The sequence below is a fragment of the Microtus ochrogaster genome, linkage group LG4, assembly GCF_000317375.1.
Source record: "Microtus ochrogaster isolate Prairie Vole_2 linkage group LG4, MicOch1.0, whole genome shotgun sequence".
In the NCBI taxonomy this organism is placed as follows: Eukaryota; Metazoa; Chordata; class Mammalia; order Rodentia; family Cricetidae; genus Microtus; species Microtus ochrogaster.
The window spans coordinates 63,903,189-63,916,880 of record NC_022030.1 but is presented as its reverse complement, the minus strand read 5'-3'; the positions used below and the strand labels follow the sequence as shown (position 1 = coordinate 63,916,880).

Sequence of the window (13,692 nt, the reverse complement as noted above, 5' to 3'; positions counted from 1 at the left end):
AAAAAAAAAAAAAACCCATCCACTTTTAAAGGTTTTGTCCCTTTATAAATTTATCAGTTGGTTACTGTAAAAATTTAGAAATTAGGAATGGAGGTAGCTCAGCAATTAAGAGCTGTTCTTAACTGGCTGCTCTTCCCAGAGACCCAGGTTTGGTTTTCAATACCCATATGGTATCCAACAACCCTCTGTAACTCAAGTTCTAGGGGATCCAATGACCTCTTCTGGCCTCCCAGGGAACCCAAGAACACATATGGTGAATATACAAATTCCAGAAATCTTTTTTTTTTTTTTTTTGGATAAAGCATCCCACTACAGCCTGGGTTGGCCTGAAACTATGTAACTTGGGTTGGTCTTGAACTCACTACAATCTTCTTGCCTGAGCTTTCCAGGTGTTGGAATTATATGTATGAGCCACCAAGACCGGTGTCAAAGAATTTTAGGGTACTACCTGTAGTTTCACCCCAAGGCATCACCCACATATACCAATATTTTATAAAAACTGAGATGTGGTCAGCAAAGAGGTAGCTTGTTTTTTTCTCTTCATATTCCCTCAGGCGCCGGGCGATGGTGGCGCACGCCTTTAATCCCAGCAATCGGGAGGCAGAGGCAGGCGGATCTCTGTGAGTTCGAGCCCAGCCTGGTCTACAGAGCTATTTCCAGGACAGGCTCCAAAGCCACAGAGAAACCCTGTCTCAAAAAAAAAAAAAAAAAAAAAAAAAAGAAATTGTCATATTCCCTGAGGCTTTTAAATATGTGATGGACAGCAGCGTACTTAAGAAGTAGCATAATTATCTAGTATTTTTCTTTATTTTGAAAAAATATTTACTTAATGTGCATGATTTTTTTGGCTTGCATGTATGTCTCTGTACATCTATGTGCCTGGTGCCCTTGGAGGCCAGAAGAGGGTGTGAGATCCCCTGGCACTGGAGTTGAAGACAGTTGAATCATTATGTGAGGGGTTGAGATTCAAACCAGATCCTCTCAAGAACAGTCAGGGAGCTTAACCACAGGGCCATTTCTCTAGTCCCTAACCTTTTTCTGTTAGATTCTGTAGTGATATGAATAAGAATGGCCCCCACAGACTCATAGATTTGAATGCTTGGTCACCAGGGAATGGCAGATTAGAAGGTGTGAACTTGTTAGGCTGTGTGTATGTGGCTTTGTTGGAAAAAGTATGTCACTGGGGTGGACTTTGAGGTTTCAAATGCTCAAGCCAGGCCCAGTGTCACTTTCTCTTCCTGTTGCCTGCCTATCAAAATGCAAAACTCTTACTCTCCAACACCATGTCTGCCTCCATGATACCATGCTATCCAACATGATAATAATGTACTAAATCTCTGAACTGTAAGCCAGTTCCAAATAAATGTTTTTCTTTATGAGAGTTGCTGTGGTCATGGTACCTCTTCATAGCAATAATTAAGACAGATAAGGTGATTTTTAACTTAACTAGTCATAATTATAATGATGGCAACAAATACCTCAAAATATTAAGTATTCATCTACTACACCTTTTCTTGCTCCACTTTGATTTGCAGCCCACTAGGCTGCAGTTACTAGACTGACCAGTCAGACATTGAATTGTAATCCTCTTGTCTCACTTTCTGAGTAACTGGGATCACAGGAATATGTCACTAGGTTGGGATCTCTTTTTCCTTCTTTCAAAGACAAAGCCTTTCTGGCTAGCAGTTGTCATGTATATTCAAGATCTAGAAAGTTAATTTTTAAAAATTCTCATGCAAATTAATAACTGTTTTATTGTTTTATTCTTTATAAAAAGGATCATTATCCCCATTTTCTAAGAACATCACCTTACTGGCAATCATAGCTCTGCCAATCTAAGAAGCTCTTCTTTCCTTCCTCTCTCTCTCTCTTTTTTGTTTTGTTTTTTGTGAAATAGGGTCTTACTAAATAACCCTGGCTGGCCAGAAGTTTGCTATGAAATCATGCTAGCCTTAAACTCACAGAGAGATCTGCCTGCTTCTGCCTCCCAAGTCCTGGAATTAAAGGTGTAAACCACTACATTCAGAAGCTTTTAACTTCTGAGAGAACTCTGTAGGGATTAGACCATATTACTGATTTACTCATGGTGACAGTTTCTAATATAAATACTCTTTATTTTGATGTGGTGGGGATGGCTAAATTATAAGGTAGGCGCTCTCTCAGAAGGTTCAACGGAGAGTTTCAAATATATTTCAACTGCTCAATAACATAATACTTTGGGGAAAGAGAACAGACAGGACTATAAAAAGGAAAGTAAGAAAACAAGACCACTTACTGTTCAAAGGCAACACGTGGCTGAATAACAGAGTCAAGCATAAAAACTGGGCAACTGCACTCAAGTTGGACATATGGACATATAACAATATCCAAGAAAATTCAATTTTAAGAAATCTGACTATTAGTGTGTGGGGGGAATCTAAGACATTTTCTCACAAAATGACAAACTAAAAAAAAATAAAGTATGATTTTCTGCTTAAATAAAGACATAAGGAAAACGTAAATGATAAGCTGAGAGATTTTCATTTGACACAACAGACTTCTTAAGTATTAGTTTTAAAATATATAAGGATACCTAGACAAAAACATCTCTTCAAAAGGCACAACTTCAGGCAGCACTGAAAGCTTATCTGCTGGATTTACTAACAAGACAAATCAGAACACTTCTCTCCCGTACCTTCTGAGGGCCTCTGCAGCTTGGCTTTCCGATAAAACAGCATGTAGGCACTTTCTTTACCCTGGAACTGCTGTGTGATAGCTTTCTCTCTGATAGGCTGGACTTTGGAATCATTGATATCAAACCAATGGGGGCAGCTGGTGTTATCGCTTAACCCTGGAGGTTCTGAAGCAAGTGTTTGTAGAATCTGCTCATGGCTCCTTTGGAGATCAGATAGGGCCTGGGTCAAATGGTTCCTCAGGAGACTGACTGTACTTTCATCTGTGCTGAGCAGAAACATCTGAGGATGGAGCTGTAAGAACTATTTAGAACATACAAAACAAAAATTAGTTTTATTAAATAAATTTTTAATAAAAAAGTTTTTAATTAGATAAGACAACTCTATGTGTGTATTTAGATGTTTTTAACTTTACCTTTCTTTTTTGCTAGCCCTGTGAGGGAGAACACTCATCTGGGTATGACAAAATCTGAGCACTCTTTCACATATGTTAACAATTCTGTTGAGGGAGAAGGGTGACAAGCCACAATGTGGAAAGCACTTGAATAAAACAGCACTGTTTTAAGAAGTGCTTGAATGAAGGAGATTGGGAAGAACAAACATTTCTAAACTATTTAGAAGCCATCTAATTCTACAGATTTACATTTGCCAATTCTTAGGATTGATTTCTGTGTTCTTGGAGTTCTCAGAAAACTCTTGCTCACACCTGTATGTTGAAATGTTTTCAGTTAAAAAGCTTCCACAAAACCAAGGAGCAACAATCAAAGTGAAAAAGTCTAGAGGAAAAAAATCATTGTCAACTACACTTTAGATAGTAGATTAATATTGGGCATACAGAAAGAATAGCAAAAAACAAACATCAAATCACTTAATCAGTACATGATCTAATGAAATGAACAGTAAGTTCTCACTAGAAAAAAGCACAAATGACCAATAAAAGCTTTAAAAAGTAAACAACATTCTAGTCAACAAGGAAATGTCAATGAAAACCGTTCAATTCCATCCCAGCCCAGTCAGAATGGCTATCATCAAGAAAACAAATGACAACAAATGCTGGAGAGGATCCTGGGGAAGAGATGTAAGTAACCATTTTCAGCCACTATGGAAATAAGTATGGATATTACTCAAAAAAAAAATCAAACAGAATTTCTGTACGTCGCAGTTGTGCCAATTCTGAGCATATACTGCAAGGACTCTATCACACCACAGTTATTGTCCATTCATGTTTATTCTTGTGTCATTCACAATAGCCAAGGGAACCAGAGTAGATGTTTGTGAAGAGATGAACAGAAAATGTGGCACATGTATACAATAAGATTTTATTTAGCCATAAGAAAAAATGGAGTCATGACTTCTGTAGGAAATGAATATAAATTGAAATCATTACATTAAGTAAGCTTTGTCTTAGAAGACAGGTAACAAATGTTTCCTCTTGTATGTGGAATCTAGATTTAAACACACACACACACACACATATACATACAGATATCTGTATATTAATAGGCATGTATTTATGTGTACTAATAGTGATCATGAGAAAGAAGCAAGAGATCTTAAAGACAGTGGGAAACAGAGACGGTAAAAAATACATGCAATAAAAAAATGGAAATTGGGACTAACTGAAGGAAAAATGGAAACCATTCTTGTAGGATATTTTTTCTCACTGATACTACCAATAAAATTTACCTTGAATCAGAGGGTTCTGGAATATTCCTTTCCACTGTGTGGATACATGTCACTATGATTGGTTTAATAAAGAAGCTGACTGGTCAATAGCTGAATAGGGTAAAGTTAGGCAGGAGAGCTAAATTGAAAATGATGAGAAGAACAGAGTCAGAGGAGTTGTGAGCAGAGACAGAGAAGCAAGATGGGCATGCTGTATTGAGAAAAGGTACTGAACCACGTGACAAAGATAGATAAGAAATATGGGTTAACCAGGAGCTATAGGCAGAGCATTTACAACGAAGACTTTGAGTGGTTATTTGAGAGTATCTGCAAGCACAGGAAAACTGTGCCTACAGAAGGCAGAATCAGCAATTAGCTGACCAGAATCTGCCATAAAGGTTTTAGGGGACCCAGATAGGGGTTCACAGGAAGATATAGGGAGGGGTTCAGAGAGATTCATGGCCTTTTCAATCTGTGAATTATGGTTAGTTAGGGTTAGCTGATCATTCCTCCACTGATTTTTTTTAATCTATTATGTTTCCCCCCTCACAATATCTGACTCCTGAGTTTTTATTGATATCAGAATAACTGAGATAAATACAGCATATTAAGGGACTATTCTATTGTCACTAATCTCACAAACCCTTGGTTTTGACTCTTCAAAACTTTTCTTTGGTCTTTTTTTTTTTTATTAAAAAAAAAAAAACCTATCCTTTCTTATTTTACATACCAACCCCAGTTACATACCAATCCCTCGCTCTCCTGTTTCCTCCACTTTTCCCCTCATCCCAACCCCTATCTACTCACTCCTCAGAGATGGTAAGGCACATTGCTTTGAGGAAGGACCAAGGCCCTCCCTACTATATCTAGGCTGAGCAAGGTATCCATCCAAAGAAAATGGATTCCAAAAAGCCATTACAAGCTGGCCCCACCACCAGTGGCCCCTCAGTCTGCTCCAGCCATACAGCTGTCACCCACATTCAGAGGGTCTAGTTTGGTCCTCTGCTGGTTCCTTCCCTTTTTCTTTGGTTTTATTTTGACTCTTTAATACTTTTCTTAAGATATAAATATTATCTCAATAGTTGTAAGATTATTAGATATACTTAAACTTTCTGTTGTAATATTAATGGTCTAACTAATTCTAGAAATAGGCTTCACCTAGTTTCCTGTATGTGATTTTGGGCTTGAGTCTGAAGCAAGTAACTAGGAACTAAGTTTGTGTACCCCTGATGTACCTAACAAATTGTGGTCCTTCGATATCTTGGAGATCTGCTGCATAAGACATTTAAAATGTTTACATTTTCTGCCAAAGAAGTCAAAGGACAGAGAGGGACTTTTTTTCTTATTCATTCAAAGTTACTGTGCTTTAACTTGGACAAAGGTCCTACCTATTTGTAAATCAGAGTTTTGTTCTCTCAAGGCTACTGTCAACAGGCTAGCTGCCAGACCTTGTGCTCCTGAAATAAGAAAGTATTTGGTTCCTACCTAAAACAAAACTCTAAAGATCCAATTAATTTCCAGTTCCCTTTATGGAAATAACTTGGGATTCCACCAGGGAGTATTTGTCTACAGAGTGTTTGGTCTAGGGCATGAGCTATGAACGTGACTTTCAATTGGTATGTTAATGCAGTCTTCTGTTGTACTCCCACCATTTGGGGTCAGGGTATATTAACCAGTTGGAAATTAAATGCGGGCGAATTTCCAGTACTCACTGGAAAATTCCCTCCCAATACTATCCTATATGTTTCTGTGTTTTTATTATTTTCACTTGCATCTTCATATTCTTTGCTATATTTCTAAATTCATACACCTCCACTCTGGAGAAAGGTATTTTTGTTGAGGCTGGCCCCCGACAGTAGAATATTAAAAATAAACCTGGACAAACAGAAAAAACATTGAACAATATGACTATATAAAGCAACTTTCCCCCTAATTTCTTTAAAAGTCACCTAAATATTAACAGTAAAATCAGTTTATGTAGCAGAACTGACATCACATGCAGTGGCGAGACATAAGATGGTAGCAACAGAAAAAGGTGGTGACTGTATTATTAGGATCTTATGCTGGACAGATGCAGATTGTTCACTGATAATTAGTAATAAAAATGTATAGTGCAATATAAACATCAGTCACTAAAAATTAAGTAAAGAATTAAAATAGTAGACTAAAATTATTTGCTTACTACAAAGGAAAGCAAGGATGGAAAAAACAAGATAGAAGAAAAAATAAATAAAATAGTGATTTAGAGGATTCAAGGACAACCCTATCAATTACTACATTACATACAAATGAAAAAATACTAAAAATAAGGAAGATGTTGACAAACTCTCATCTGACAGTAAACAGAATGGAAGTGATAAGAATCAGGAAAAAGCTGTTTTCTTAAAAAGTTTAAAACTTGGTAAATGTCTACCAAGACCAATGAAAAAGAACTAAACAGTATGTGATATCAATACCATAAATGGAAAAGAGATATAACTCTGGGCTCAAAACTTAAAAGAATAACATGCCAATTTTTCAAACAGCATCATGACAACAAGTATAACAACCATAAAAAGTTAATTTAAAAGCTTATTCCAGCCAGCAAAAGGAAACTGAGACATTCCTAAGAATCTTGAGTAGCTATATTCATACCACACTGAATGTTACAATTTCAGCCATAAGGCTGACACTTTTCTGGGTTCTAGGGCCATGCAAGTGTGGACAAGCCCTCAGGCAGAAATACCAAATGGCCCCGGGGATATTAAAGAGCCCCCGCATGACCCCTACACATGCATGATTGTATCGTCCACGTATGACTCAGCTAAGCCCTGGCATGCAAGCATGAGTCCTGTCATCTGTGTATGACGCAGTCACGTCAAACCCCTGTGCCATGTGCTAGGCAGCTTTTAAAAGCTGGAAGCACCATCCCCCCTCTGCACACTGACTTCCCTAGGCCTGTACATGCCCCCTCCTAAGAGAATTTGTTGCATGTTATTTCATTGGTGCAGTGAAACTCGGGAGGCTCTCCCACCCCGAGTCTCTTTCAGGAGTTGGGATCCAGAACTGGGTATTTTTTTCCATAACAACCATGTGTTCCATCTGCCTGAGCGCAATTTTTACACATACCACAGGCTTCAATTGATGAGTTTCCCACATTCTGGTCAACTTAACAGTTTCTCTGAACTGAATGAATTGACAGTTGAGTTCCTGGCAATCTTCTGGTGTTCCTAGAAATGGGGGAACAGCCCCCAACCATGGCCTTGATGACTATGGTTGAGCCTTTCACTGACATTCAGCTCTGTATTGCTTCCCTTAGCTAAAACCGTGCTTGGACCACCCAGGGTCAGTCCTCCTGCGACTGGGGTCCCAGGGTCCCTCAGATTTTTCTTTCTCCTTTTTTTAAAAAACTTTTTCTTTTTTTCTTTTTTTTTTTTTTTTTTGAACCACTGGTCAGTGGTCCCCAACATGGCCTCTCTGGCTTCCAAGATGGCCTGACTGGAGCCAGTGAGGATTTAACACCCCTCCTGTAGATAGAGGATGCTCTCCTACAAGCCCTGCGGTGTTCGCCGCCATTTCACAGCCCACCTATATAGGGGAGAAGTCCCCCTATAAGCCTTGTGGTGTCACTGTTTTCATGGTTTCAGCTATGGGTAGCAAGCCATCCAAGACTATCAATCCAGCCTTCCTGCTGCGATGCCTTTTAGAGGCCCTAAAACCCCAGGCCTTAATGCTCTACTTACAAATTCCCATACTTGTCCATCTTTGTTCAAAAAATGACCTCCTTACAATTTAGATAACAATTTAAAGTGGCACCTTTGATCCCGCTATTCTATGGGAGCTTTCTAACTACTGTCCCTGCACAGGCAAACAGAAGGAGTTTCCTCATATCCAAGTCTTTTACTGTCTAAGCTCTAAGTCCCAGTCTTATAATTTCACCTTTCATGATATCTATATGACCCTATCTAATAACCTACTTCCTGAAGAGCACAGGCGAGTTTGGGAGCAAGCCAGACTACAGGCAGAGGTTCACCAAACAAATGCAACATACCCGCTGGGGGCAGAGGCCATACCATCTTTAGTCTTCAGGGAAGGTAGAACAAACTAACTGTTCCTTAAAAAAATGTTCTTTTTAAGATGTCACAGGAGCTTCACCTTGACTGGGTAAAACTTTTGCCTCTGGTCCTTCTTAGGCTTAGGGCTCTCCCCCCAAAAAAACCCTCCATCTTGCCCTTTGAACTCATGTATGTGTGGCCAGTTTTAACCTCTCCCCTTATTGATCACCTGCTTACTCTGCTGTTATCCTATCTTCGCTCCCTATTATGGGATTTTACCAACTACTCATTATCTCAACCATGTGCCAATTCATGCCCACTGCCGATTAAAATAGAAGATCAGGTATTATTCTCTCCCCCAGAGCAACACCCCTCATCCTTTACCCTAAATGGCAGGGCCCTTTAAAGTAATTCTTATAACTCCCACAGCTGTCAAGCTTGAGGGACTCCCTCATTGGATCTACCTGTCTCAACCTTAAACCTTTTACTCTTCCAGGTCAAGATACCCCCTCAGATACGGTAACTCAAACAGGGCCCTGTTCCCTTAAGTTCCAGAGGACACCAAGATCAGCCACTCTTTCTCCAGTTCCAGAAAAACAAGTTTCATCACCATACTCAACCATCCTGTGCCAAAAACTTCATATACTCTCCCTCTTTCTCCTACCTGCTTTACTAACTTCTCTATATCTCCAAAGTCATACTTAAATTTCCAGATTAACCACTCAGCTGTTACTACAGGGACCATCATTAAACATAGAGCTAGAGGTACAAAGGATTGCCAAAAGCCAAGATGGTAAGAAACAATGAGTTTGGGGACATTCACAGCCCCAAACTCCAAAATCTCACAAAACAGACTTTAACATAACAGGTTTATCACTGACTGCAGCAGTGTTACCTGGATGTTAAGGGAATATTTGATGCTAAAGGAAAACAAGTGCCTTAAAATTTGTTTCAGGTAAAACATTAAGGGGTCTAATAATTCCTCTTTCTAATAATTCTCCCCTTCTTTTCCTCCCTCCTTCCCACCATCCTCAATTCCAACACTATATCATCATAATCATAAGCTTTTAATATGTTTAAAATTTATTTCTTTTCAAACATTTTTTCAGAAGCTCCAGGGAGCCAATTGGACCTATCTAAACGGATCAGACTCGCCCAGAATAAGTATCATTTAATTCTTCCCTTATCATTCTTGGTCTTGGGAACCCCTAGGGAATTCCCTCCTCCAATCCCCCTCCCACCAAAAAACCCCTCTATCTTCCATCTTGGGACTCTCCTCCCTTAATAACCGGGATCTAAAAATTTTTCCAGACATAATTCTCTGCCTTTCCAGCATCTTGCGAGGTCCAAGTTGCCAGCCAGCCAGTTCCACAGAGCCCAGAAAAAAACACAAAACTAATCAGTCACTCCAGGACGTGGTCAAGCATCTCCACTCTCTAATGCCCACAAAGTCAGCAGGAAGCAGTCAAGAGAGACCTTACAACGTCCCATTCCCACCCATTAAAGACCTCAAACTCCCCAAAATTTATAATAAACAAAAGGGTGGAATGTTATGATTTCAGCCACAATAAGGCTGACACTTCCAGGGTCTAGGGCCATGCATGTGCAGACAAGCCCTCAGGCAGAAGTGCCTAATGACCCCAGGGATGTTAAAGGGCCCCCCCCATGTGACCCACGCACATGTATGGTTGCATCATCCACGTATGACTCAGCTAAGCCCTTGCACGTATGCATGAGCCCTGTCATCTATGTATGACATAGTCAGGTCAACCCCCTGTGTGCATGCACTGGGCAGCTTTTAAAAGCTGGATGCACCATCTCCCCCTCTCTCTGCACGCTGACTTCCCCAGGCCTGTACACGGCCCCTCTAATAAACTCCTAAGTGGGTTTGTTGTGGGCTCCATGTTTCCTTCTCACTGGCCACAAGTAATTTCACCAAGTATACCTCATAGGACAGAGATTAAGAAGAGATTAATAAGGACATTTGATGTCAGGAGGCTGTAACAATATTAAATGTTCATATTGAATCTACCAGAACTTTCAAGAAGAGCTAATACCTATATTCCTCAAAGTGTTCCACATAATAGAAACAGAAGGCTCAATGCCAAACTCCTTTTATGAAGCTACAGTTACCCTGATACCAAAACCGCACAAAGACTCAACCAAGAAAGAATTACAGACCAATCTCACTCAAGAACATGGATGCAAAAATTCTCAATAAAATTCTGGCAAACTGAATCCAAGAACACATAAAAAAAAATCATCCATCATGATCAAGTAGGCTTCATCCCAGAGATGCAGTGCTGGTTCAACATATGAAAATCAATCAATGTAATCCACCATATAAATAAACTGAAAGAAAAAAACCATATGATCATTTCATTGGATGCAGAAAAAGCACTTGACAAAATTCAGCACCCCTTTATGATAAAGGTCTTAGAGAGATTAGAGATACAAGGATCATATCTAAATATAATAAAAGCAATATACAGCAAGTCGACAGCTAACATCAAATTAAATGGAGAGAAACTCAAAGCGATTCCACTAAAATCAGGAACAAGACAAGGCTGTCCACTCTCTCCATATCTCTTCAACATAGTTCTTGAAGTTGTAGCAATAGCAATAAGACAATATAAGGAGATCAAGGGGATTCAAATTGGAAAGGAAGAAGTTAAACTTTTGTTATTTGCAGATGATATGATAGTGTATATAAGTGATCCCAAAAACTCTACCAGAGAACTCCTACAACTGATAAATACCTTCGGTAAAGTGGCAGGATACAAGATCAACTCAAAAAAAAAAAAAATAGTAGCTCTCCTATACACAAAGGATAAAGAAGTTGAGAGGGAAATCAGAGAAACATCACCTTTCACAATAGCCACAAATCATATAAAATATCTTGGGGTAACACTAGCAAAGGACGTGAAAGACCTATTTGACAAGAACTTTACGTCTTTGAAGAAAGAAATTGAAGAAGATACCAGAAAATGGAAAGATCTCCCATGCTCTTGGATAGGAAGGATCAACATAGTAAAAATGGCAATCATACCGAAGGCAATCTATAGATTCAATGCAATCCCCATCAAAATCCCAACACAATTCTTCACAGACCTTGAAAGAACAATACTCAGCTTCATATGGAAAAACAAGAAACCCAGATAGCCAAAACAATCCTGTACAACAAAGGAACTGCTGGAGGCATTACCATCCCTGACATCAAGCTCTATTACAGAACTATAGTAATGAAAACAGCTTGGTATTGGCATAAAACAGAAACATTGACCAATGAAATTGAATTGAAGACCCAGATAATAATTCACACACCTATGAACACCCGATTTTTGACAAAGAAGCAAAAAAGATACAATGGAAAAAAAGAAAGCATCTTCAACAAATGGTGCTGGCAGAACTGGATGTCAATCTGTAGAATGAAAATGGATCCGTATCTGTCGCCATGCACAAAACTTAAGTCCAAAAGGATTAAAGACCTCAATATAAATCCGATCACACTGAACCTGATAGAGGAGAAAGTGGAAAGTAACCTTCAATGCATAGGAACAGGAGACTACTTCCTAAATATAACCCAGTAGCACAGACAATAAGAGCATCAATAAATAAGTGAGACCTCCTGAAACTGAGAAGCTTCTGTAAAGCAAAGGACACAGTCAATAAGACAAAAAAGTAGCCCACTGAATGGGAAAAAATCTTCACCAGTCCCATATCGACAAAGGACTGATCTCCAAAATATATAAAGAATTCAAGAAATTAGACATTAAAATTCTAAATAACCCAATTTAAAAGTGGTGTACTGAACTAAACAGAATTCTCAAGAGAAGAATTCAAAATGGCCAAAGATAACTTAAGGACATGTTCTTCTTCCTTAGCTATCAGGGAAATGCAAATCAAAACAACTTTGAGATACTATCTTACACCTGTCAGAATGGCTAAGATCAAAAACACCAATGATAGCCTATGCTGAAGAGGTTGTGGAGCAAGGGGAACACTCATCCATTGCTGGTGGAAATGCAAACTTGTGCAACCCCTTTGGAAATCAGTGTGGCGGTTTCTCAGAAAATTTGGAATCAACCTATCTCAGGATCTAGCAATTTCACCCTTGGGAATATACCCAAGAGATGTCCAATCATACTATAAAAGCATTTGTTCAGCTATGTTCATAGCAGCATTGTTTGTAATAGCCAGAACCTGGAAACAACCTAGATACCCCTCAACTGAAGAATGGATAAAGAAAGCGTGGCACATCTACACATTAGAGTACTACTCAGCAGTAAAAAAATAATGACATCTTGAATTTTTCATGCAAATGCACAGAATTACAAAACATTATCCTGAGTGAGGTAACCCAGAGCACCCCCTCAAAAAAACCGAATATGGTGTGTACTCACTCATAAGTGGTACTAGTCATAAACAAAGGGCAACGAGCCTATAGTTCAGAATTCTAGAGAAACTAAGTAATAAGGTGAACCCAAAGAAAAACATATATAGACCCATCTGGAAATTAGAATCAGATAAAAGTTTGGGAGCAGGGGGGCAGGGAGTAAAAAGAAGGGGAGAAGGGGGGTTGAGGAGAACTTGAGGGAATGGGATAGTCGAGATGGAGGAAGGACAGATATGAGAGCAAGGAAAGAGATATCTTGATTTAGGGAGCCATTATGGAGTTAGCAAGAAACCTGGCTCTAGAAAAATGCCCAAGAACCCACAGGGATGACTCCAGCTAAGACCCTAAGCAATAGAGGAGAGAGTATTTGAACTGACCTTACCCTGCATTCAGACTGATGATTATCTTAAATAACACCATAGAACCTTTGTCCCACAACAGATGGGAACAGAGGCAATGACCCACATCGGAGCACTGACTATGATCCCAAGATCCAGTTGAAGAGTGGAAGGAGTGAGAGTATGAGCAAGGAATTCAAGACCATGAGGGGTCAGCCACTGAGACAGTTTGCTTGAGCTAATGGGAGTTCACCAACTCCAAATGGACTGGGAGTGAATGAGCATGGCCACAAGCAAGCCCCTCTGAAGGGAGTTGACAGCTGAGGCAGACTGAGGGGCCACTGACAGTGACACTGGGATGTGTCTCTACTGTATGTACCAGCTTCACGGGATCCTATTCTCTGTTTTTTTTTCTTTATTTATTTATTAAAGATTTCTGTCTCTTCCCCGCCACCGCCTCCCATTTCCCTCCCCCACCCCCAATCAAGTCCCCCTCCCTTGTCAGCCCAAAGAGCAATCAGGGTTCCCTGCCCTGTGGGAAGTCCAAGGACCACCCACCTCCATCCAGGTCTAGTAAGGTGAGCATC

At 39.6% G+C, this 13,692-nt stretch overlaps 1 protein-coding gene across 5 annotated transcripts in view; it reads right to left on the bottom strand.

The window, feature by feature from the left end:
* The window catches only part of Usp40 (ubiquitin specific peptidase 40), an 85,699-nt gene that overhangs the window by 47,240 nt on the left and 24,767 nt on the right, over positions 1-13,692 (bottom strand). For all 5 annotated transcript variants that reach the window (XR_003378179.1, XR_003378180.1, XM_026786255.1 and 2 more), the window contains exon 11: positions 2,675-2,975. Coding sequence is in view for 3 of the 5 variants with exons in the window: in XM_026786255.1 (XP_026642056.1) it covers positions 2,675-2,975 (301 nt within the window). In the remaining 2 variants the exon portion in view is untranslated. The remainder of the gene's footprint in view (positions 1-2,674; positions 2,976-13,692) is intronic.